Source organism: Macaca nemestrina, chromosome 1 (assembly GCF_043159975.1).
Source record: "Macaca nemestrina isolate mMacNem1 chromosome 1, mMacNem.hap1, whole genome shotgun sequence".
Taxonomy (NCBI): Eukaryota; Metazoa; Chordata; class Mammalia; order Primates; family Cercopithecidae; genus Macaca; species Macaca nemestrina.
The window spans coordinates 209955233-209981325 of record NC_092125.1 but is presented as its reverse complement, the minus strand read 5'-3'; the positions used below and the strand labels follow the sequence as shown (position 1 = coordinate 209981325).

General features: G+C 51.2%; 1 protein-coding gene across 1 annotated transcript in view; it reads right to left on the bottom strand.

Moving 5' to 3' along the window:
• The window catches only part of LOC105494442 (myomesin 3), a 59738-nt gene that overhangs the window by 13887 nt on the left and 19758 nt on the right, over nucleotides 1-26093 (bottom strand). The window contains exons 11-25 of the mRNA XM_011762852.2: nucleotides 25570-25711; nucleotides 23879-24078; nucleotides 23154-23207; nucleotides 22552-22679; nucleotides 19701-19884; nucleotides 17257-17428; nucleotides 13805-13926; nucleotides 13214-13401; nucleotides 12549-12675; nucleotides 10927-11105; nucleotides 6855-6969; nucleotides 6009-6165; nucleotides 4851-4960; nucleotides 2656-2700; nucleotides 1783-1919 (exon numbers count right to left, since the gene is read on the bottom strand). Of these exons, the coding sequence (XP_011761154.2) occupies nucleotides 1783-1919; nucleotides 2656-2700; nucleotides 4851-4960; nucleotides 6009-6165; nucleotides 6855-6969; nucleotides 10927-11105; nucleotides 12549-12675; nucleotides 13214-13401; nucleotides 13805-13926; nucleotides 17257-17428; nucleotides 19701-19884; nucleotides 22552-22679; nucleotides 23154-23207; nucleotides 23879-24078; nucleotides 25570-25711 (2060 nt within the window). The remainder of the gene's footprint in view (nucleotides 1-1782; nucleotides 1920-2655; nucleotides 2701-4850; nucleotides 4961-6008; nucleotides 6166-6854; nucleotides 6970-10926; nucleotides 11106-12548; nucleotides 12676-13213; nucleotides 13402-13804; nucleotides 13927-17256; nucleotides 17429-19700; nucleotides 19885-22551; nucleotides 22680-23153; nucleotides 23208-23878; nucleotides 24079-25569; nucleotides 25712-26093) is intronic.

Here is a 26093-nt window from a genome sequence, read left to right as displayed (position 1 = left end):
TGGTAAGGTCATTGCACAATCTTTATGCAGAACTTTCAAATCAGTTTTCTGATTTGCACCTTTTGATGCTGGGACAACCAGCCCCATTGCACAGATGCAGAAACAGAGGCACAGACAGGTGAAGAGACCTGTCAAGGTCATATAACCCACAGGGGGTGGACATGAGACTCCTGTCAGAACTAGTACCTTCTTTCTATAATACATATTTTCTTTCTTTCTTTTTTTTTTTTTTGTCATTGGACCTTTGATATATATAACATATATTTTCTTTCTTTTTTCTTTTCTTTTTTTTTTTTTTTGAGATAGAGTCTCACTTTATTGCCCAGGCTGGAGTGCAGTGGCACGATCTTGGCTCACTGCAACCTCTGCCTCCTGGATTTAAGCGATTCTCATGCTTCAGTCTCCTCGGTAGCTGGGATTACAGGTGTGCACCACCATGCCCGGCTAATTTTTTGTATTTTTAGTAGAGATGGGGTTTCATCATGTTGGCCAGGCTGGTCTCAAACTCCTGACCTCAGGTGATCCGCCTGCCTCGGTCTCCCAATGTGCTGGGATTACAGGCATGGGCCACCCCACCCAGCCACAACATGTATTTTCTAATGGCTGCTTTGCCATCTGGAGATGAAATTCACAAATAATATGAGATTGAGTCACGAATTTGAATGTCTCATGAGGTTGAAATTGCCATGTCAGCAGGTAAACAGTTGAATATTGACAAATCATGTGGTTCAATCTAATACAACCTGTCTACAGATATGATTTACAAAATAATATCATACTCTAACCATAATATAAAGAAGAAATAAGTCATTTAAAATAAAAATATTTCAATATAGACTTGCTTGGATATAACCTCAATTATGCCACACTGATTTATAATGAATTGGTTTGACTTTAAAAGAAGAAAAACAAAAAAACAGAAGCTATTCTGTACAAAAGCAGGAAAATGAATGAGCGTAGGTAAAGTAGCCAGCAGAATAAAAATTCTCCATTCAGTGTATAGTAAAATTGCACACTTTGGGAGGCTGGGTAGGAGGATCGCCTGAGTTCAGGAGTTTGCAGCCTAGGCAACAAGGCAAAACCCTGTCTACAAAAAAATATTAAAATTAGCTGGGCATGGTGGTGTGTGACTGTGGTCTCAACTACTCGGGAGGCTGAGGTGGGAGGATCGCTTGAGTCTGGGAGGTTGAGGCTGCAGTGAGCTGAGATCATGCCACTGCACTTTTGCCATGATAACAAAGTGAGGTTCTGTCTCAAAAACAAACAAATAAAAACAGAAAACAAAAAATAAAATTGTTCGGGAGACAGAGGCAGGAGTACTTGAGGCCAGGAGTTCAAGATCAACTTGGTCAACACAGTGAGCCCCCATCTCTAACTAAAAAGATTAAAAAAAAGAAAAAAATGTACAAAAATACTTTGTATTTGTATCTAAAATAGAGTTAGGGTCTAGCCTTGGATAATTATAGGCATGAATGCAGGTTTTTCATCTTAAGAATAGTGGGGTAATCAAAAGTTGTGGGGGGGATGGAAATTCTTTGTTTGTGGGAATGTCCCTTGCATTGGCCAGCATGTGGTGTCCCTGCCAACCCCCACCCCCAACACCAGCACTGGTACTAAAAGTCAAAGGTCCTCATCCCGTCCCCATCACTGAACAGCAAAAGCACACCGTCATTTCTGAAATGGCCACTAGGGGGAAGTACCAGCCCATGCAGAATCACGACCCGGTGAGGCCACCTCCCCGGCAGGGGAGCCACACTTCAGGGATTGTGAGCACCCAATTACCGGAGAGCTGAAGATCTCCTTGTTGTTGAAGATTAGATGCAGCTCAGCGGCTGGAGATAACTTTTCTACTTCCAGCCAAAGCCGCACCTCTCCTCGTTCCAGGATGTCAACGTTCCAGCCGGAGATCAGTTTGATCACTGGGAGGCGCAGGATGGGAAGCGGGTGGGTTGGACCCCTTCTCCCTTTCCCGCTCCCTTCTAGCCCCACCTGGAGCACACCCTTGGCATCTGACATTGCAAAACGCTTAGAGAACCTGAAGGAGACTCTACCGGGTGGGGCTCAGAGGAGGGTTTTCCGAATGCCCACTCTGGATCTATTTAATCCGAATGCCCACTCTGGATCTATTTAATCTCAGCGAAGCATTTCCTCTTCTAAGAGCTCTGGGGCTGCCGTTCTCAACCTGGCCGGGCATTGGATCCCTGAGGACTTTCAAAAACCCTAGCATCTGGGCTCCATCCTCAGAGATTCTGATTTGTCTGGGGCATGGCCTAGGTATTGGGATTAGGAAAGGCGTCATCATGGTTCTTTTGTGTAGCCAAGTTTGTGACCTCCCCTGCTCTAGGGACTGCACACACTGTCCCTAGCCAACGGAGGGAAGCAGAGGTTTAGAAGATCCCAAATCCTAATGACTAAAGAGCCAATTATAGTAATTATAGAAGAGGACAACGCCCACATGTCCCTTCCTCGCATCCCCTTTCCTGCTGCTCTTTTCCTTCCGTGAGCTTCCTGAGTGGTGTCTGACCTTCTAGCTCTGTGGTTCCCCCACCCTCTGGGGGTTGTTTCCTGGTCCTTGGCCTGACTCTGCTCTGCTCAGAACATGCCAATGGGCCCAGTGGGGACTGCACAAGGCTGCAGCTTGGACTGCTTGCTTACCTGGGTTTCTGATTTCATGACTCAGCTTCTTCAGCTTCTCCAGCTCTGGGACAGGGGGGAGTAAGGAAGAAACCAGAGAGAATGAAATATCCTGACCGGGGGTGGGAGGCCCACAGGAGCCATCCAATGATCCTGTGCTGGGTCAAAGTTCCAAGAGACACCTCCCCCCAAGTTGGGGTCCCTTGGCTCCATAGGGGCCATGATGAATACTGTGGGCCTTTGCCCTGGGGCACTGAGGGTGATGCCAAGGCTGCTGCTGACCACCCTGAAGTTGCATCTTCTCCCTGTCCTTCAAGGCCTAGATCAAGTCTTACTTCCCTAGAGGAGCACCTACCATGTGCCTGGTTCTGCATACTTTATTAGTCCTCTGCAATGCTGTGGGCTGAGTATTACTGTCTGCCTCTGGTCACTCTGGGACCACTGGTGCCAGGGCCTCATTGCTCACCTCTGTCATATGCTATCTTAGTGTCCCTGGGTCTGGACCACACAGAGCACTGCAGCCCAGAAGTCTCAGATTGTTCTAGAATGCTGTCTTATTTGCTGACTGTTTCTTCTTCTTTGTCTTTTCTTTTTTTTGAGACAGAGTTTTGCTCTTGTTACCCAGGCTGGAGTGCGATGGTGCGATCTTGGCTCACTGCAACCTCTGCCTCCAGGGTTTAAGCGATTCTCCTGCCTCAGCCTCCCAAGTAGCTGGGATTACAGGAGTGTGCCACCATGCCCAGCTAATTTTTTGTATTTTTAGTAGAGACAGGGTTTCACCATGTTGGCCAGGCTGGTCTTGAACTCCTGACTTCAGGTGATCCGCCCACCTCAGCTTCCCAAAGTGCTGGGATTATAGGTGTGAGCCACTGCGCCCGGCCTGCTGACTGCTTCTTTGTGTTGCCTCTTCTGCTAAGGCGAGCTCTGAATCTACGTGAATGTCTTGTACACAGTAGGTGCTCAGACAATACGGACTGTGTGGATGAACTGGCGGGGCAGAGCCCACGCCTCATTTTCTCTAGTAAGCCCCAGAATCCTTAACACAATGAGTCTAGATTCATGGCAAGCACACGGCAAACAAAACCAAAAAACACCATCATTTTCATGGATGGCTTTAGTTTGCATAGAATCATCTGATTGTATCTGCATAACAATATTGTTTCAGGTGGGGGCAGCCAGGGATTATAATCCCTCTTTATGGGTGAGGAAACTGAGGCCCAGGAAGGTGGCATGACTTGTCCAAAATCAGCCAGCAAATTATGGAACCGGAATTGGAACCCGGGTCTCTCTGGCTTCTGCTTCTTAACAAAATCAAAAGGCCTCACGTGCCACGAGCAGGACAGACAATGGGCAAAGGCTGTCCTGGTTGCTACGGAGGGAGCAGAGCATCTCATTGGCTGTGAGCACAGGCTTTGGTTCAGTTTAATTTATCAAATATGGATGGTCCTTTAGACGTGGTATTCACTCTCTGGTTACCCACAGTACTCAACACTCCCTATTGTCACCCCATTTCTCAGACCAACTGCTGTTTGCAATTTATCATCACACTTGCACTGTTGTTTTTGGGGGCTACAGAAGGAAACAAAAATAATTCTAGTACCTTTGCTTTTACCAAAAGTGGGAAAACAGACTAGGCACAGTGGCTCACGCCTGTAATCCCAACACTTTGGGAGGCTGAGGTGGGCAGATCACAAGGTCAGGAGATTGAGACCATCCTGGCTAATACAGTGAAACCCCATCTCTACTAAAAACACAAAAAATTAGCCCGGCGTGGTGGCAGGCGCCTGTAGTCCCAGCTACTCAGGGAGCTCAGTCAGGAAAATTGCTTGAACCCAGGAGACAGAGGTTGCAGTGAGCCGAGATCATGCCACTGCATTCCAGCCTGGGCGACAGAGCGAGACTCCGTCTCAAGAAATAATAGTAATAATTTAAAAATAAAGAAGTGGGACAGCAAAAGAGAGACCAGAAAAATGTAAATTTCACTGGGCGGGGATTTTTGTCTGTCGAGTTCACTGATGTAATATCCAGGGCCTACCTGGCCTGTGGCAGGTCCTTAATAGATATCTGTTGATGGAAAGAATGGGTGGGTGAGGGCCTACTTCTCTGGGGAAATTGCCACTTCACTTATTTTGGTTGCTTCTTGCTGACCTCTGTGCGCATTTGTGTTTGGGACTCTCTCTCTGGGGAGGTGGCAGGGAGCGGGGCAGGTGCGTTACCTTCCTCGGTCAGCGTGTGGCTTGCGGAGATGTCTTCATCGGCGTCAGTGACTATGACTGAGTAGGTGCCCAAATCCTCGAGGCCAGGTTCTTTCAGGATGACCTTGGACCTGGCAGAGACAGGAGAGCAGAGGCTCTGGGAGGAGCTCCTTAGTCTTGTGCACTAGAGGCCTGGGAGCCAGGGAGTCCAGGTTGCCTCTGGTGAGCCTGTACCACAAGCAGACCCTGGCCAAGTCAGGAAGCACAGGCAGCTGCCTCCTTCTACCTCCTCAGGGTCCCCTCAGGGTCCCACCTTCAATGGTGCCATTATCTGGGCTCTCTGGCACTGGGTCTGCACTGGTCACGCCACCCTGACCTCCTCCACGGCTTGAGGCGTAGGCTTTATGCCTTGCTGGACAGAGCTGAGGCCATGAGCCGCTGGGGGAGGAGTGAGACAGGGGGGCATCTGACAGGGGTCCTTGTGGTCATCTGGTCCAACTCTACATGCTATAGATGAGGAACCTGAGTACAGAGAACTTGTAAGAGCAAGTCCCTGGCACCCAGGCTAGAAACCAAGTCCTCTTTGAAGGTCTCCTCGAAGGTACTGAGTTAGGGGCACATATAATTCCCTACGGAAAAGGAATCTCCAAAAGAACAGTGCCATTGGCTGAGCGCAGTGGCTCACGACTGTAATCCCAGCACTTTGGGAGGCTGAGTGGGGAGCATTGGTTGAGCTCAGGAGTTAGAGACAAGCCTAGACAACAGAGTGAGACCCCATCTCTACAAAAAAATACAAAAATTAGCTGGGTGTGGTGACATGTGCCTGTAGTCAAGCTACTCAGGAGACTGAGGCGGGAGGGTCGCTTGAGCTTGGGAGGTCAAGGCTGCAGTGAGCTGAGATCATGCCATCGCACAGCCTGGGCAACACAGCAAGACCTTGTCTCAAAAAAAAGAAAGAAAAGAAAAGAAAAGAAAAAATAGCGCCATTGCAGTCCCGTAAGTGCACTCTCTACTCTTCTCACTAAGGTTGCAGTCAGTGTCCTCAGAGAAAGACCGAGCAGCACCTTTCAGCCATCATTGATAAGTCCTGCCCTGTGGTCTCAGCCGGGAGCATCTGCCAGCTCCTCTGACAGTATTTGGGTCTCGTTGAGCAGTTGTTTCTCCTCTCGCCTCACTTACTTGTTAACTGTATCCTCGATCGTGACCCTCTGGGGGTCCAGTGGGCCCTTGTAGTCTTTGGACCACTGAAACTCTGAGGAGTCGGGGGCTTCAGGGGCTTCGAAAGCCAAATAGATAAAACCCTCTTCATCCACACCAACCTCGATCTCATGGGCACCTGAGGGCGAGATCCAATAGAGGGCAGTGGATGTTTATACATAATAAACCAGGTCACACCCCTCCCCTGCTTAAACCTCCAGGGCCTGCCCGTTGCTCTTAATAATAAATTTGACTCCTTGCTGTGGCTGCCAAGGCATTGCATGATCTGGCTCCTTCTCACCTCAAATGTCACCTCTTCAGAGAGGCCCTCCTTGACTGCCCTAGCTAAGCAACCTTGCCCCATCCTATCATCCTGTTTCTTTTATAATAAAGCACTTATCTCTATCTTAAATCGCTTTCCTCATGCAATAGTTTACTTGTTTACTGCTCTCTGCTCCCCCTACTCCTACATTAGAGCAGGGATCTTACTCTCTCATTCACTCCTGTATTCACAGTGCAACGTGGGCATCACCAAATATTTATTAAATGAATGAATAATTAAAAGAATGGAAAGAGAACGTGCTTTATAGTTGGGAGAGGTGGGTGATTCTGTCATATACTAGCACGTGACCTGGTTGATCTTCTCTGAGCTATAATAAAATCAGTGTCAATGTGGGATGATGACCCCTCCCTCAGGGGCTTGCTGGAGGGCCAGAGAAATGTGAGGGCTTAGCACAGCATCAGGCTTCTCCCAACTTCCCTTGAACACCACCCGTCCCCAACGGTGTAGCCCAGCGGCAGAGCTCTGGCCTCTCCGGCCACCCTTACCTGGCTTGTCCTCCAGGAGCACAGGATCGGTGGGCATGGACGGTTGCCCCAGACCAGCCGAATTCATGGCCTGTACCTGGAACACGTAACTCTTTCCTGGCTGCAAGTCAGAAACCTGGGGGCAGAGGGCAAGAACCAGCACTGAGGACAGCAGTGACTTTTCCTGCAACCCAGGCCCCAGTGTGCAGGAAACCACTCGGGGAGCCACTCTCAACAAGAAAACCCTCTCTCTTCTTGTGTCCCTCATCTTTCCATGTGACAAAGACGGCCGTTCAACACCTGGGGATTGTCTTTGCCATCCTTTCCTTGGGCTGTCTCCACCAATCACCAGGTTCCATCTGTTTTATTTCCCTAATGTTTCTTTCTTTCTTTTTTTTTTTTTTTTTGAGACAAAGTTTTACTGTTGTCGCCCAGGCTGGAGTGCAGTGGCACAATCTCTGCCCACTGCAACCTCTGCTTATCTGGTTCAAGCAATTCTCCCGCCTCAGCCTCCCGAGTAGCTAGGATTACAGGCACTCGCCACCATGCCTGGCAGATTTTTGTATTTTTAGTAGAGATGGGGTTTCACCATATTGGCCAGGCTAGTCTCGAACTCCTGACCTCAGGTAATCCACCCGCCTCAGCCGCTGAAAGTGCTGTGATTACAGGTGTGAGCCACCACGCCCGGCCTCCCTAATGTTTCTTAAATGTGGCCACTTTCCTCCAGGTCCCATCCACAGCCATGATTGAGGCTTTGTTTCTCCTCACCTGGGGCAGCCCAACAGTTTCCTAAAGGGCGTTTCTGCCCTGGGACCCTTCTCTCCAAGTCTATCTTTCCCTCTGCCGATCTGATGATGTGTACATCTTTTAGTGGCCTTCAGGGTCAAGTTCAAATTTCAAGGTTGAGTACCTAGAGTCTTCCTGACCTGGCCTTAGCCTGTTGTCCTCTTGTCCTTCCATCTGTCCCCTTCACACCACAGCTCTCTCAGCGTCCCCACATCCATCACACCATTTCACACCTCCCTGCCTTTGCCCTTGCTGAGTGCGCTGCCTGGGATGCCGTCCCGCCTCCCTCCTGGCTCACTCCACTGTAGCCTGTGCTTCATCACTCAGTTTCGGCAGACACGTGGATTCCAGGAAGCACCTCTCACCTTCTCTTTTGAGCGTCCAGAATTCCCGAGACCCCCTCAATTGCAACATTTATCACACAGTATTGTTGTTGCCTGCTACCCAACAACTGTGACTTATTTAGTTTCTCATGCCTAGGAATTGGTCCAGGCCTGGCACTAAAGCAGGTGTGAAGAAATGTTTAGCCAGTGGCTGACTGACCGAATGGCGGCCAACAGTCCACATGCAGAAGCCGGTGCCAGGTCACCAAGGCTGTCCTGCCCTGGCCTGGGCCAACGTACATGCGGAGGGGGCGAGCCACTCATATAGGTGAAGACCTCACCTATATAACGTCAGGAGGCCTCAAGGTCTCAGCAGAGTCCCCGGCTGAGGCTTGTCTTCCCTGACTCTGTCTGAGGTGGCTTTAATTTCATTTTTTGTAAAATGAAGGTATTTTAATTTTTCCAATTATAAAAGAAATACACACTTGTTGCGAAACATTTTAAGTGACAGAGCACAACATGCCATGAAGGACTAAAGCGCCCCTGGCAGGCCCTCCCCCAGACATCACCAGAATGAACCATTTGGTAAAAATTTTTTTTTTTTTTTTTTTGAGACAGAGTCTCACCTGTTGCCCAGCGGGAATGCAGTGGCGCGATCTCAGCTCACTGCAAGCTCCGCCTCCCGGGTTCATGCCATTCTCTTGCCTCCACCTCCCAAGTAGCTGGGACTACAGGCGCCCGCCACCACGCCCGGCTAATTTTTTGTATTTTTAGTAGAGACGGGGTTTCACCGTGTTACCCTGGATGGTCTCGATCTCCTGACCTCGTGATCTGCCCGTCTCAGCCTCCCAAAGTGCTGGGATTACAGGTGTGAGCCACCATGCCCGGCCAACGTAAAAATCTTTTTAGAAAAATTTTTTTTTTCTTTTTTTTTTTGAGATGGAATCTTGCTCTGTGGCCCAGGCTGGAGTGCAGTGGTATGATCTCGGCTCACTGCAACCTCCGCCTCCCAGGTTCAAGTGATTCTCCTGCCTTAGCCTTCTGCGTAGCTGGGACTACAGGCATGCGCCATCACATGTGGCTGATTTTTGTATTTTTGTTGTAGAAACGAGGTTTCACTATGTTGGCCAGGCTGGTCTCAAACTCCTGACCTCAGGAGATCTGCCTCGGTCTCCTAGAGTGCTGGGATTACAGCCATGAGCCCCCACTGCGCCTGGGCAAAATCTTTTTAGACTTTTCCAAGGACATAATCCAGGTAGAAACAGGACATGCACCTATCCTATTTGTTAGTATCTTATTCTTTCCCATTGTGACAGGCTTCTTGAGCCAGCCTTCTTTCCTCCGGCTGCTCCCTAATACAATGTTGATGAATGGGCTTGAAAACTACATATCTTCCTGCCCGCTGGGGAAAAGCACCCAGGAAAACGGGCTGGAGAAATACTTCACCTTTCCCTAGGGCTGCAGAAAATGGAACCTAATCCACATCACATTCTTACAAATATTCCTCAAATAAAGGAGGCCCTGAGACAACGCTGGCCCTAGGTGTAGACACTATGGCCTGTGAAAGTGGCCTTCAGTCACCTGGAAGTCTAACTCTGATTGGTTGTCTAAGGTAGTAATTTGTGTCTGCTAATAATGCTTCCAGCGACATCTTTGTTTCCTGACATGTCTAAGTGTTTGTGAATTGTCTTGGTTAGGCCAGGAGAAGACTCTGTGATTTCCTCACCTCCCGCACGGGTGGAAGTGAAAGCAACCGCCACTCTAGAACAAAACCAGTGATTCTGTTAGACTTCTCATTCAGCCAAAGACTCTAGAGTTTGTTTCTCATTTAAATTAAGGAACATGTAACCTCAGCCTCCCAAAGTGCTGGGATGCTCGGGGGCTCTAAACAGTTCTGTTCAAGGTGGGTCTGCACTGGAAACTGATCTGGATGGCTGAGGCAGGGGAACTTGAGACCTCTGTCAGGCCTGCAGGCGTCTCACCTGGCTGGGGCATTGTCCACTCTTTGCACTCATGCATACATGTTTATTTATCTATATTATATATAACATGTTATATATATTATACGCTATTCACATATAAATATCCTACTCTGTATTCTGCTTTGTTTTTCTTAGCCACATAGGATGGATACCTTTTTGTGTTAATACATGCATGTAGGTCCACCTCATTCTTTTTTTTTTGAGACAGGGTCTTGCTCTGTCCCTCAGGCTGGAGTGCAGTGGTACGATCACAGCTCCCTGCAGCCTGGACCTCTCTGGGCTCAGGTGATCCTCCCACTTCAGGTGATACTCCCGAGTAGCTGCGACTACAGGTGTATACCACCACACCTGGCTAATTTTTTTTATTTTGTAGAGATGAAGTTTCTCCATGTTTCCCAGGCTGGTCTCGAACTCCTGGGCTTCAGCAATCCTCCCACCTCGGCCTCCTCAGAGTGCTGAGATTAAAGGAATGAGCCACCATGCCCTGCCCATCTCCATTCTTCACACCGCCTTGTTCCTTTAACTGCCTTATTCTTTATACTGCCTGGCACAGGATTCTACTTTTAAGATACACTGTGATGAACTTAAGCAACACCCCTACTAATAGATGTTTCAGTTGTTTCTAGCTTGGGCCATTATAAAGGCTATAAGAAGCATCTTTATCCTTAGATCTTTGCACATTTGCCTAATTACCTTTCTATAATTCAATCCCAGGAGCAGAATTCCAGGGTCAGGGGGCATGCATGGGCAAATGGTGATATACCTGGCTGATAGCAAGTGAGTCTTTACGGAGGTGCCTGCCTAGCATGGAGCAGGATATGGGCACCAGCCAGCCAGACCCACCTCCAACTTGCTGTGTGACCCTAGGCAAATCGCTCTTCCTCTCTGGTCCTCTGCTGCCATTAAGTGAGGGCAACGATGTCTGGAGGTCATTCCGGTGCTAATGTTCTAGTGGCAGGGAAGGCTCAGGGCCAGTCAGAAGATGAAGGCATAAGAACTTACCCTCAGGTGGGTGCCAGAGATGGGGCCTGGGGTGACTGGCTTCCACTGCTCAGAGCCTTCCTCCTGGAAACTGACGTGATAGCCTGTGACAGGCCCAGCTCCCGTATACAATGGGGGCTCCCACTGCAGCACCAGGGACGTGGCCCGCACCTCGGACACCCGTACATCGTACGGGGGGCCTGTGACAAATGAGAGATGGGCAGAGATGTGTGAGTTGGGCAGCCAGGCAGCCAGCCAGGTGGGCAGCAAGCCCAGCAGTCAGTCAACAAGCTTGTCAATCCATCAGTGACAGTCAAGCCAGGAAGGGCCTGCTCTGGGTGTCGCCAAGCCCGGGCCAACCTTGGCATCATGACAAAGCTTGGCTCTGGGCCTGAAACAGGGTTCACTTTTCAAAATGTGCTCAGCCTCCCCTCCTCCTAGTAGCTTCCCTGACCTTCCCCATCCCCATCCCAGACAGCACTAATCATTCTAAAGTGCTTCAGTGTTTAGTGTGGGGGCCAAGGGTGTAACTTCTAGAGTCAGACCTCTGGGGTTCATGTCAAAACTCAACCTCTTCCAGATATGGGGACTTTGGGCGAGATAGTTAGCCTCTTTGTTCCTATCCCCCCATCTGTAAAATGGGGATAATAATAATTCTTGTAATATAGTGCTTTTGTGAGCATTAGTGAGATAATTTATGAAAAGTGTTTGGTACCTAGTAGGTAACCGATAAATATTAGTTGTTTATAATTGTTGCTGTCAAAAGCATCATGTTTTAGTTATCTGCCACTCAGGTAGAGGTTTTGTGTAGAAAACAGAACTGAGCTGAACAAAACTATGGAAAGGTGTGATTCTCCTTCCTCAGTGAGAGGTGAGGGGCTCATTGGTGAGAAGGCTTACAGGGTTAATGGGAACAGTGGGTAGGGTGGCCAACTGTCCATTTGTCCAAGACTAAGAGGGTTCCTGGGACATGGGATTTTCTTTCTTTTTTTTTTTTTTTGAGACGGAGTCTCGCTCTGTCGCCCAGGCTGGAGTGCAGTGGCCGCATCTCAGCTCACTGCAAGCTCCGCCTCCCGGGTCTATGCCATTCTCCTGCCTCAGCCTCCCGAGTAGCTGGGACTACAGGCGCCTGCCACCTCACCCGGCTAGTTTTTTGTATTTTTTAGTAGAGACGGGGTTTCACCGTATTTAGCCAGGCTGGTCTCGATCTCCTGACCTTGTGATCCGCCCGTCTCGGCCTCCCAAAGTGCTGGGATTACAGGCTTGAGCCACCGCGCCCGGCCTGGGATTTTCAGTAGTAAACTGAAAGTCTCAGGCAAACCAGGACTAGTTGCTCACCCTAGCAGCGCACCTTTGGGGCTGGAGATTGGTCTATGTCCAGAAGCAGGCAGGGTCTCGAGTTGGGAAATAGTTTGTGCTGGGCCAGTTGATGGCCCAGATCAGGGGTCCTTTAAGACAGGCTTAGGACTCCATTTGTGTCAGGAATTACAGAGTGGGTCTGTGGAAGGGTCAGGGGCCTGGAGTGCAGGACAAACAGTGCAAGCCTGAATGCACAGAGGAGTGCTGCGGCCTTCATCTCATTGGGTAGGTTTGGGGAAGGAGGGAAGGGCAGGCACTGGACTTCAGGCCTGCAGGCCTCTCACCTGGCTGGGGCATTGTCCACTCTTTGCACTCGAACAGGCTGCTGGGTGCCGACAGCTCGCCAACACCTGCCCAGTTGGCAGCCCGGGCACGGAACTCATAAAAGTGGCCTTCACGAAGGTCACTGACCTTGAAGAGCAGAAACGCAAACTGTGAGACTGAGGCTGGGGGAGGGATGCGGAGCGACTCAGAGCAGGAGGTCTGTGGGGGCTTTGCTTTTGTGTTTATTTTTTGAGACACGGTCTCACTTTGTCACCCAGGCTGGAGTGCAGTGGCATGAACATGGCTCACTGCAGCCTCGACCTTCTGGGCTCATGCAGTCGTCCCGTGTCAGCCTCTCGAGTAGCCGGGACTACAGGTGCGTGCCACCACACTCAGCTAATTTTTGTATTTTTTGTAGAGACAGGGTTTTGAACATGTTGCAGACTGGTCTCGAACTCCTGAGCTCAAGCAATCCACCCGCCTCAGCCTCCCAAAGTGCTGGGATTCTTGGGGGCTCTAAACAGTTCTGTTCAAGGTGGGTCTGCATTGGAAAATGATCTGGATGGCTAAGGCAGGGGAACTTGAGACCTCTGTCAGATTCTGTCAGACTTCAAGACTCAAGCACTGCCCTCCGGTTTCTGCTAAACCAGTCATGACACAGGCTGGGGCCACCTTCCAGCCTTACCTTGCAGACCCGGGTGGGGATGGGCTGCTGATTAACCGCGTGCCAGTCCAGCTCTTCTGAGTCATGCTGATCCAGGAAGTAGCCCAGGATCTTGCCACCTCCACGACGCTTGGGAGGTTTCCACCCAATGACCATTTCATTCTTCCCGCAGTTCAGGAGGGCAAAGCCATATGGGGCAGATGGGGTAGCTACAGGGAGGTAAGGAGGTGAGGACAGCTGCTCCCTAGGGTGGCTGGATTGGACAGTGGGGCCTGAGGGAGCCGATGAGCCTCCCCCAGTTGGTGCCCGCCCTACTCCAGGGGTTTTTCCCTGAGCCAGCAGTATCTGTGCCTCAGGAGGGCATCGGAGCCTCAGGTTTCTGGGCCTTAAGGCTTCCCCACCCGCTAGAGCTGCTCAGGCCTCATCCCATGACCTCAAGCCATGGTTACTTCCTTCCCAAAGGAAAGGGCAGCCAGGGCCAGCTCCAGTTTCCCTCAGAGGTCGTGTGTGCCACAAGCCACCAGGACTGGGCCCTCCAAGATGTGGTCTATGAGCCCCAGTTCCCCGCCCAGCCCAGGGAGGTTTGCAGGCTGGACCTGCCCTTGGACTCACCCAGAGCCTGCTTGACCCTGATGGGCTCGGTGGCGGCTGAGCTCTCGCCTACCCCAGCCTCGCTGACTGACCTGACACAAAACTCATACTCCTTGCCCGTCCTCAGCCCGGGAACTGTAAACCTGGGAGGGAAACGTGCAGCTTTCACGGATGTACAAACAGCCTGGAGACATTCCCAAACTTTCTAGAACAACTTTGTGGAATAAGTGGTCACCAGCGTGGTAGAATTTGAAAGTTCCAGGTCAATTCTTCCTAAAAATATTGCCCTTGATCCCATGGCAATGCCCGAGATGACACCGTGGAGGGGGTAGACCTAAGGGTTTTAAAGGATGTTTGCTTTTCCAGATCCACCCTTAACATGCAAACACGCTAGGAAAGGTCCTAATTTAAAGCAAAGGCAGCCAACCCTGGACCAAGCGCCACATGGTACATCTTCAAGACTTTGGGCTTTGTCCTTGAAAAAGAACATGTGGCTGTTAACGCCTGCACTAATGCTGTGATGCAAAAACACGGAGTCCTTTCAGAGCCCTCAAAGACAGTTGTCATCCAGAGACACGCAAGGATGCTCTGGCTTAGAGAAAAATGTCCTTTTCATCCTGTCCCTTCTTGATAAGACCCAAATTGTGGCCCTCTCTCTCTTTTTACCTATCAACATTCTCCTAGAGCAAATCTTGTTTTGCAGGGAGCTCCTCTCAGCTAGTGGTCCCTGAGGAGTCCCCAGGACTTCAGTCACATCAAGTGTTGACAGCTGGCAGAGCAGCAAGCTCTCTGCTTGGGGACAAGTGCCTCTAAAGGGGGAACATGGCTTTATGGGACAGAGGGAGCACTGAAGTGGGTGATGGTCAGGCAGCACCTGAACAGGGGAGGCTGGGATGACTCCCCAGACCAGACCCCGTTGACAACAGATGACAATGACAATAATGCTGATAGCAGCATGCCATTGTCTGGCACTCACTTTATGTCTATCCACCAGGTGCTCCTCATAACACCCTCTGAGGAAGATGCTGTTACTTATCCCTTTTTTGGAGATGAGGACAAAGTCTTGGGTGTTGGAAGGGCCCTTAGGGGTGAAACGATCCCGTTTTTTCATGTTACGAGTAGGGAAGCACTACCACAGAGGCCGAGATGGCCAAGAGTACACAGCCAATTAGGGGCTCAGCCCAGATGGTAGCCAGGTCTCCTGAGCACCAGTGTAGCACCTGCCCACCCACCATTCATTCATTCATTTATTCATTCATTCATTCATTCATTCATTCAGACATTTTTGCGAGCCAGGCTCTGTGGAGCCTGATGATTCCACAGTGACCTGGGCCACCACAGCCCAACTTAGCTCCTTTTCTGCTGTTGCCCTAGTCTCCAACTCCTGGGCAGCAGGGTTTAGCCTCTTTCCAGTCATGACACATGTAACAGATGACATGCACATATGGGACAAGTTCTCTGGACATGCCAGAGCAGCATGCCATCTTCACTTCTGTATGCCACGTCCCTCGGTCATGCCACCCCATTCGTACCAGCCCTCCAACCCCTGCCCTCCCCTTCAGGGAAGCACAGCTGAATGCAAGTTGGAGGAGAGGTCTTATTCTAGGGATAAGCTTGACTCTGAGCTAATTTGTCAAAAACCTGATTATTCTCCAACTTGGGAATTTTATCTGTTTCTAGTAACAAATTATGAGGGACCCCTCACAGCTAACTGTGAGGCACCAAAGACCAATGGGGCACTGGGGCTGTTCCTTTTTCTCGGTCAGATGACCTTGGCTCATGGCCCAGGGTGCAGGCAGCCCAGTCAGGTGTGCTCAAGGGCTTGGCAAGTTGTCTGATGGAAAGGAAAGGGAGAGGTATTATCACCTAAGCCCTCTCCCCGACAGAGCTCCTATATCAAGAGAAGTTACTAGCCCAGAAGCCCCAGGACTCACTGTGCCTGCTAGGATGAGGGTCTTTCAGGGCCAGGGGATGAGGAGTGAACCTCAGAGTGGAGTGTGAGTTGGAATGTCAAGAGGCCATGAATGTGGCCCCACCCTCCTGGTTTACAGAGGAAGGAACTGATGCTTAGGGAGGGTGATGGTTGAGTGTCAACTTGATTGGCTGAAGGATGCAAAGTATTGTTCCTGGGTGTGTCGGTGAGGGTGTTGCCAAAGAAGATTACCATTTGAGTCAGTGGACTGGGAGAGGCAGACCCACCCTCAATCTGGGTGGGTACCATCTAATCAGCTGCCAGTGTGACTAGGATAAAGCAGTGGAAGAGTATGGAGGAGGAGACTGGATGATCTTTAGCCTTCATCTTTCTTCCACATTGGATGTTTCCTGCCCTTGAAAATTGGACTCCAATTTCTTCAGCTTTTGGACTCGGACTTACACCAGTGGTTTGCTGGGAGCTCTCAGACCTTCGGCCACAAACTGAAGGCTGCGCTGTTGGCCTCCCTACTTTTGAGGTTTTAGGACTCCAACACGCTTCCTTGTTCCTCAGCTTGCAGACAGCCAGCCAGTTGTAGGACTTTACCTTGTGATTGTGTGAGTCAATACTCCTTAATAAACTCCCTTTCATATGTACATGTATCCTGTTAGTCCGTCCCTCTAGAGAACCCTGACTAATACAGAAAGGGTGAGGGGTGGTGTGGAGCCTGAACGCAGGCCTCCCTGGCTCCAAAGCTCTCCACTGCTCTGCCCTCCCCACCTCTCTCTGGCTGTAAGCTCCTGGAGGGATGAGACCAAGGCATGGTCATCTCTATCCATGGAGTCCTGCAAATAGCACATTCTCAATGAGGTTTGTTGAAAAAGACCATCTGGGTTCAAGTCCCAGTCCTGCCACTTACTAAGCTACAGGGGCTTTGGCAAGTTATGTAACCTTATGTAACCTCTCCAAGCCTCAGTTTCTTCATCTGTAAAATAATAAAAATAATAGTCCTACATGTATAGGCTTGCAGGTAGAACTAGATGACCTCACATAGGAAAAATGCTAGAACAGTACCTGACGCAGGGTAAATACTGTGAAATGCTGGGCTTCATTATTATTATGGCCTCCCTTCAAGGATGCCTGGTGCAGGAAGGGGGGTGATCTGGTTTGACTCTGTGCCTCCACCCAAATCTCATGTTGAATTGTAATCCCCAGTGTTGGGGGAGGGACCTCGTGGGAGGAGATTGGATTTTTGGGGCAGATTTCCCCTTTGCTGTTCTCAAGACAGGGAGCAAGTTCTCACGAGATCTGGTTGTTTGGAAGTGTTAGCACTTCCCGCTTTGCTCTTTCTCCCTCTCGTGCTCCCGCCATGTAAGACATGCTTCCTTCCTCCTCACCTTCCTCCACAATCATAAGTTTCCTGAGGCCTCCTCAGAAGCAGAGGCCCGTATAGCTCGCAGAACTGTGAGCTGATTAAACCTCTCTATAAAAGAAATCACCCAGTCTCAGGTATGTCTTTATAGCAGTGTGAGAACAGACTGATACAGGTGGGCAGACGTACCTGGTGCCTTGGATGGGTTTGTTGTTAACTGTTTGCCACTCAGATGACCCCACCTCCCGGGAGTAGATGTAATAACCCAGGAGCTCTGGGTCTTTCACGGGATCCCATGTCAGGGTGACAGAGGTCTGGGTGTCTCGGAAAGCTTGAACTTGAGCTGGAGGAGGGAGGGTAGCTAAAAAATAGAAACATGGGCTGAATGAGAAGGTTGAGTTACATGGCTCTGACAGGCTGGGGAAGGGGAGGAGCATGGGGAGAGGCCAGAAGGACCTCCCACAGCAATCAAGGTGCATGAATTCCTGACCTGCTGGGGACTTTGGGAACTCTTCCATAGACCCAGAAGTGTATCCTAAAAGTCCTCTCTCCCCTTACCTCTGAGCATCTCTGCTTCCTCACTAAAGCACAAAAGCATACTCACTCATTCATCCTTACATACACACTCTTTGTCACTCAAAAGTCACCAAATCTGATAGCTTTCCTCAGTCCTTATCTTTAATCTCAGTTTTCTTTCCTTGAAACTTCTCTACCAATTTTCGTGGCTCCCTGAAACTAAGCTCCTTGAGGTAAGGGCTGCTGTAACTTGTTTAATGGATAGATGGATAGTTGGTTGAATGAATGGATGGATAGATGGTTGGTTGGTTGGATGGATGGATGGATGGATGGATGGATGGATGGATGAATGGTTGGATGGATGGACAGGTGGATATGTGGATGAATAGATGGATGGATGGATAGATGGATGGATGGATGATGGATGGATGGATAGATTGATGGATGGATGGATGGATAGATGGATGGATGAATGGATGGATGAGTAGACAGGTGGATTCATGGATGAATAAATGGATAGTTGGATGAATAGATGGATAGATGGACTGATGGATGGCAGGTGCATGATCTTCCTAGTTCTCTTTTTATTTCTAAATTCCTTACACATCCTTTGGTGGTTCTCTATTTTCTTTTGGCCCCCAAATATTGGACTCCTCCAAGCTTCTGTTCCTTGACCTGCTCCATTTTTTCTCCTCTCTTCTTATTCTTATTCCTAAGGGTCCTGCCTATCCCAGGTCTTCACCCCTCACCTCTTTGAAGGTTTCACCTCTAGCCCTGCCCTCCCTTCCTTTCTGAATTATACCAGAGCCTTGCCTGGTATAATTTAAGTCTGGTTTATGGTCCAGAGACTGCCCACATCTGATGACAAACTGCTCACTGGCCAGGCCCCAAATCAAAACCAAATGTTCACCAGAATTAAAGAAAAACACCACTTGCTCACCAACTTGTTCATATGTGCTGTGTGTGCGTGTGCGTGTGCATGTGCGTGTGTGTACTTTTTCCCTTCTAAGTTATTGAAGCAGAACAAATCTAGAACTTTGAAATCTTCTCCAAATGGGACCTTCAGCAAACTAGGCTTTTCTTGCAAAGGTGGCACTGTAGAAAGGTTCCTTAAAGGGCTGGTTGTGATGGCAGCTACAGGGAACCTTCTAATCTGATGAAAGGGTAAAGAACCTCAGAATCCAGAGGTCTCAGAGGTGGGAGCCCTGGGAAGCTGGGGTCAGGATGGAGTTGCAATTGGGAGACTCAGGAAGGAGCCAGAGGTAGGAGCAGTAATGAGGCCCTTTAAAACAATGGGTTTGGGCCAGGCGCGGTGGCTCACGCCTGTAATCCCAGCACTTTGGGAGGCCGAGACGGGTGGATCACAAGGTCAGGAGATCGAGACCATCCTGGCTAACACGGTGAAACCCCATCTCTACTAAAAATACAAAAATTAGCTGGGTGCGGTGGCAGGCGCCTGTAGTCCCAGCTACTCGGGAGGCTGAGGCAGGAGAATGGCGTGAACCTGGGAGGCGGAGCTTGCAGTGAGTGGAGATCGCGCCACTGCACTCCAGCCTGGGCGACAGAGCGAGACTCCGTCTCAAAAAAAAAAAAAAATCAAAAACAAACCCAAAAAAACACAATGGGTTTGCCAGTTGAGGACAGCAAGGTATGCAGCTTGGAAATGACTCTCCCAGGTCCCCCGTTATGCTGCAGATGAGCAGTGTCCTGCCTGGTAAGCCAGGGCTCAGGTGGGACAGCTCAACTTCCACCAGGCAGGGTGCCAGGGGCTGCTTGGCAGTGAGCTGCAGGGTCTAGGGGCAGGCCAGAGACCTGTAGAATGGAGGGACCACTCGCTTACACAGCTGCTGTGCGGGACCCAGCTGCACTCTGTAACCCATTCATTGCTGATCTGGAAAAAAGCAGAAGGCTGTCTCCCTCCATGAGCCTCCTGCCCAGAGAAATGTAATTTCTGATGTCTTAAAACTCCCCAGGCCTGAGGTCAAATTGCCTTTCAGCTTCATGATGGGTAGAAGGGAGCAGGGACAGGGAAGTGGGCAGGGCTTTGTCCTTGCAGCTTCAGGTCTTGAGCCTGGCCTGGCCTGCCTCCTCCCCGACTCCCTGCATCATGAGGGTACCTGGCTGGCCCGGCAAGGCGATGGGCTCACTGGGCTCTGAGGGATCGCTCAGGCCATACTGGTTCATTGCTCGCACTCTGAAGACATATGACTTCTTTTTCTCCAGGTCCAGAACGGCGAATCTCGGAGATTTCACAGGGCTTTCCGTGCTGATGGCCTCCCAGGTGCCACTACCTATGACTGACTGAAGAAACAGAGGAACTCACATTGGCTAAGCGGTTGCCCAGACCGGCTCTGTACTGGTCGCCTCCAATGATCTCTGTCCCCAGCCCATGTGCTTTCATGGTCCTCTATACTCAGCCCAGGCTGCCCCTGAGCACGGAGCTCTGCCCCATCTGCCTCTCTGCCTCTCCACCTGGATACCTACCGAGACCTCACGTCCAGCCTGTCCATGATGCAGCTCCAGAGCTTCCCACACCTGCATTGTGTTGGTGGCCCCCATCCTTCCAGTCCCCCAGGTGAAATCCCTGGAGCCACCCTTGGCTCTTCCTCTCTTTGTCTCATGCCCTAAATGTGCTCTATCAACAAACCCAGTTAACTCACTCTTCAAAATTTACCCAGAACCCAGCCATGCTTTATCGCCCTCACGCTCCCCACCATAACCTTGATGCAGGCTGTCAGTACCTCGCGCCTGAATGATCTGAATAGCCTCTTGGCTGGTCTCCCCTCTGTTTCCACCTATAACCCCCTTCTGTCTTGTTCTCTGTTCCCTTCTGCCAAGCCCTGCATCTCCCTCAGAGCAAAAGCTTCCCCATGGCCTGACCCCTCGGTCTGTCTGGCCACCGTTCCCTTTGCTCTTAGTCTCTGTGCCTCTCTGCTGTTCCCTAAGGGCCCAAGTCCCACCTCCGTCCGGGCCTTCGCTCTTGCTGGTCTCTCAGCCTGGAATGTTCTTCCCCCAGAAATCTCTTGGCTGGCTTCCTGTAGGCCTTTATTCAAAACCCACCTTCCTGGGGAGTGGGGAGGCCCTCCCAGCCACTCCATCTAAAAACGTCAGTATCTCCTCTCCCCACACTTCAAGTTCCCCTCCCTGCTCGACGTCTTTCTCCTTAGCGCCTACCACTCACTACTGTGCGTAATATTCTACTGATTTACCCCGTTTATCATCGGCACTCCCTCCCCTGCCTGCTGTGTCCCCAGGACCGAGAACAGCACTGGCACATGGCAGGTGCTCCATCTATGTTTCTGGGGCAAATGAATGAATGAAAGAATGAGTTCTCACAATAACCCTGCAGGAAGGTGTTAATTTCTCTGCCGCTGAGGGAAGTCAGGTTCAGAGAGTTTCGGTAACTTGGCCAAAAGTCCTGCATCTAATAACTGGTGGATATGGCATTTCACTTCGCTCAGGTATGGGTAGCTGCAAACCTGTTTACTCTCCACAGTGTCAGGGACCCAGAAAGCAGCCAGAAACTCTGAGTCTCTGGGCAGATGGAGGGTGAAGAGCCCAGGGTGATACAGATGAGAGAGGCATCCAGAGACCGTTTCTGCTGAGTCTGGGCAAGAGAGTTAAGACCTAGAAGCATCAGAGGACCCACTGATTCCATCCTCTGTGGTCTTCCCCTTCCCAAGCCCGTCTGGCTGTCAGTGGCCTAGACCAGGCAGGACAAGAAATCACCATAAGAAACCATGAAGACTGCTGAGCTCCTACTGTGTGCCAGGCTCTATTCTAAGTCTTTATGCGCGCTAATTAATTTGATCCTCACATTAACCCTACAAGCTGTGTATGATTATTATCATTTTATGGAAGAAGAAACAGGTGTATAGAGAAACTAAGTAACTTGCCCAAAGTCACACAGCTGGTAAGTAGCAGAGATAGGATTTGAACCCAAGCAGTCTGACGCCAACATCTCCACCATGATACCCTACCACCTCGCAAAACCAGTCCCCAATTATCTGTAGCTTTCCTACGTCAGAGAAAAAGGATTACCCATGAGTGTGAAAAGAGAGGCCCGTTTGGATAACCAGAGCCTGAGATTCCTCCCTGAAAATTTTAAATGCATTTATTCCCTAAACCTTCTCTGTCCACCTGGTTTGTGCCAGGCATTGTGCTGGGCACAGAAAGTAGTGAGAAGATAAACTTAGTCTCTGACTTCAGGGAGATAGTCAAGAATACCTCCTTGGGAAGCACTGACAGATCCCGGGGACTGCAGGCTCTGGCTGCGGGCTGTGTTTTATTTCATCTTCACAGGGCAGGTTCTCTATTCTATGCTGGAGGAAACTGAGGCTCAGAGAAGTTAGGACACTCACTCAGGATCACACAGCAGAAGGCAGGATTTGAACAGATTTTAACACCCATGCTGTCTTCTACTCCACCATCCTGCCTCCCCTCCACTGTGAAGTCCACTCTACAAGACCTGCTGCATCCTCGCCGGGGTCTCCCCTGCCCCCACTCAATCCCCAGTGAGAGCCATGTCCTAGTGCTAATCACTCCGTAGGCTCTGCAAGTGCTGCTGGTTCCTGTCCCTGGCTGGAGGGTACCAGCCTCGTTTCCATCCCAACATAGTCCCACCAAGAAGTGCTTGGCCCAGTGTGTGGTCTGATGCCAGCCGACTTGGGGGCAGGGAGGTACCCAGGAAGTGGTGGATCATATTGTCATTGTTGTCTGTGCCTTGTATTTTGTATACTTCCATGAACAGCCTCAGGAACGACCAGCAGTGACTGGCCTCCCAGGGCTAGAGGTAGCCGCAAAGGCTATTCAATCCATCCCCATGCTTCTGTGTGTGGCCATGCCTGGGCCCTTCCAGCCAGGGGCTCCTTTTTATTCTCTGACGGCCTCCCCAGGGGACACTGCCCCGGGTCCCACAGCACGCTGTTTCTCAGGCTGGCCTGGGGCTGGGGCCTCGGGGTCCCCTACCTTCTCCAGGGAGTATGTCAGTGGCGCTCTGCCCCGGGGCCTCGGCTCCTCCCAGGCCAGAACCACATAGGCCTCTCGGATCTCGCTGGCGTGGACATTGGTCGGCGGTGAGGGGATGGTCACAGTATCTGGAATCAGAGTCACCCGGGGCCGAGATGGGTGGGCCTTCAGAGACCCCCTAATCTCAGTGCCTCATTCCATGGAGGAGGGAACTACATCTCCACCCATCCCCAAGAGAGGGGTAGTAATTGGCTCCAGGTCACCCAGCAATGCTGGGCAGAGCTGGGGCCAGAACCCAGGTCTCCCCCTGCCCTGGCCAGGACTTTTCCCAATGTGTTCCCTCCTCCAGGAGGGCCACAGCCAGATGGGCCACAGTGACCCCAGCACTCTGGCTGCTTCCGACTAGGCCCCACCTGTCCTGATCCCCCACACCCTGCACAGGGACAGTTTCTGCCTTCTTGCCAGCTCACCTCCCAGAGTTTCCAGAACTATACAGATTCCAGAACAATACAGAGTTTCCAGAACTATACAGAGTTTCCAGAACTATACAGAGTTTCCAGAACGATACAGATTCCAGAACTACATAGGAGGGTCCCGCATACCTTCAAAATCGTCTGTGCTGATGGTGATCTTGTTTCCCAGACCAAAGGGGATCTCTAGGATGAGAAGGGAGCATGGGAGGGTGGGGGGTGGGACAGGAGGAGTTAGGCCAGGGCCTACCCCACACCAGGCTCTGTGTCCTGCCCTGTCCCGGTCCTGGCCTTGCAGCCCTCGCTGTGCAACCTCAGACAGGTGCCCTGTGACCTCAGCTTTCTCAGGAGTCCCAGGTGGAGCCCTGCTGCTCTCAGGCCCTGGTAGACGCTCTTTCTCTTGGGACAAGTGGAGACAGAGAGGAGGAAGGAGGCGCCTGGGGCCGGGCACCCTGCCATGGTGGAGCTTCTAGCACACCCAAGTCAGCGTGGCTCCCGAGGGCTGAGAGGGCCGTGTCCCCACACTCGAGCTGAAGGACATCTGACAGGTGCTGGGGTGGGGTGCTCCCTCAGACTGGTCTCTCCCATGGACGGTTTGGTTTCGCCCATTAGACTAGCTGTATCTTTCTTCTCAGGCTAGGGGTTCCTAAGGACCGGATTGTGCCTCCTCCATCAGACTGGAAGTTCTCGAGGGCTGGCCTTTGTCTCCTTCGTCAGACTAGTGTTTACTGAGGCCTGGGCTGTGCTTCCTCCATCAGACTCGGGGTTCCTGAGGGCCAGATTGTCTCCTGTGTGAGGTAGTCCTGAGGGTTCCCTGACTGATGTTCTAGAAAGTCACTTAGGACCTCTGTACCCACCTGTCTTCCTCCGGGCTGCATCATGGTCGCCCATGACAACCAACTCTGAGGCCTTGGAGGGGAGGCTGCTGCCCGCCTTGCTGATGGCTCTCACCCGGAACCGATAGCTCTGACCTTCAACGAGGCCTTGGATCGGGCACCGACAAGTTCCTCCGGGGGCCTCATGGCAGGGGACCCATTCCCCAGAGTCACCCTGGCACCTGTTGGAGACAGGCCCCCCTTTCAGCCCCTGCCCACACTGCACACCTTCCCAAAGTGAGCCTCTACGAGGACTTTCCTTTTCTTTCTTTCTTTTTTTTTTTAGACGGAGTCTTGTTTTGTTGCCAGGCTGGAGTGCAGTGGCACCATCCCCGCTCACCACAACCTCCGTCTCCCGGGTTCAAGTAATCATCATGCCTCAGCCTCCAGAGTATCTGGGATAACAGACACACGCCACTACCACCTGGCTAATTTTCATATTTTTGTAGAGACAGGGATTCACCATGTTGGTCAGACTGGTCTCGAACTCCTGACATCTCGTGATCCACCTGCCAAGGCCTCCCAAAGTGCTGGGATTACAGGCGTGAGCCACCGCGCCCGGCCTGAGGGCTTTTCTTTAACTGGGGGAGCCTGCCGAGCTCATCTCTACCAATTAAAGTTCTTCTCTCCAATAGAAGAGGCTGGTTCCAACTTTGGGTCCCCGGGAGACCTTTTCACCATCCCTGATGCTGACCAGCAGCAGTGCCTTTCATGGGGGATCATCGTGAGCCCACGGCTGTGCTGTGCCCTCCACACCCAGCCCTTGTTTCATCTCCCTGGAAGTCCTGGGGACATGTGTGGTCACCTTCACTGTACACACGCAGGGTCTGTGGCTCAGAGAGTGACCAGACCTGCCCAAGGTCACACTGTTAGGATCCACCTGAGCTTGTCCCCTCCCTAAGTTGGCGTGCATTCCAGGTTGACCCTCCAAGCCTGGGCTCTCTGGACCCTCTTGGTACCATTGTCCCAGGCAGTGTGACAGTGCACATTACCCTTATTGTTACCAGCTGGTTGGGGTAGTCATAACATGTGGGTCCAAGTCTTGTCTCCACCACTAATGACAAATGTGTCTTTGAGCAAAGTCATCTCCCCACATACCTTGGTTTCCCTATCCATAGGAGGGGGCATTAGATAGTCCCCTTCTCTTTAGAGCGGGGTCATTGTAAGGATGGAAAGAGATGAGGCGTGCCCCTAGCATGGTCATGAGCCCGTCTGTGGCAGCATTAGCTATTTCCTCAAGCTGGGCCTTCAGAGCCGGCCACACAGGAAGGAGGCCGGAGGTTCTGGGCTGTCTACCTGTTTGCCTCCTCCCTTGGGATCAGTGCTATTCCATCTCTCTCTGTCATTCAGGAAGGAAAATAGCCCACGAATCCACTGTGCTCAGGCTTCAAGCACTCCCTGTTTTGCCCCTCCAGGTCAGCTCTAGAGGGTCCACAGGGCAGTAGCCGACTCCAGTGTAGAATTCCAGGTATCAGCATGACAGAGACTTGGAGGCACAGATGCCCCTCCATTGCCCCTAAATGACACAGCACAGCCTGCCTCCTGTCCTGTTCTGAGGAGCGGGGCTGTGGGGTTTCTCTGAGGCCAGGCATAGGGCCTCCTCTTTGCTGTGGCTCCCACAGCCAGACAGAATTCTAGCCCTAGGGCCTCTGCCACTCAAGAGGCCGACTCACCGCTCGATGGAGTAGGCAGTGATGGCGTTGCCCCGGGTGTCACTGGGTGGGGCCCAGGTCAGGATGAGGCAGTCTCTGTTCACATCCAGGCATCGGACGTTCAGCGGCGAGCCTGGGGCCCCGGGGTTCTCGGCCTCAGCATCTGAAACACGGGGGTGAGAGGGAGGCCCTTCTAGTCAGTGGCCATTTGGTGACAGGCCCTTCCCACTCCCATCCGGCATCCTCTTCTCATCCATCCTCCAGGGGCTGTTTTGATCTTGAGGACTGGGGCCTGAATATTAGTCCCCCCACCCCCATAGCAGTATCTGAGGGAAGGGTGACAGTACCACTTCTTGGGGGCCCATTTTACACCAAGTACCTGAACAAGTGGAATAATGAATTCCAGCCCCAGAGCAGCCTTCCCCTCTTTGGATGGGGAAACTGAGTCTCACGGAGGTGAGTGAGTGACCTGCCCAAGGTCACCCAGCTGGTGAAGTGACAAAGCCATGATGTGAACCCAGGCCCTAAGCAGTGGCCAGAATCAC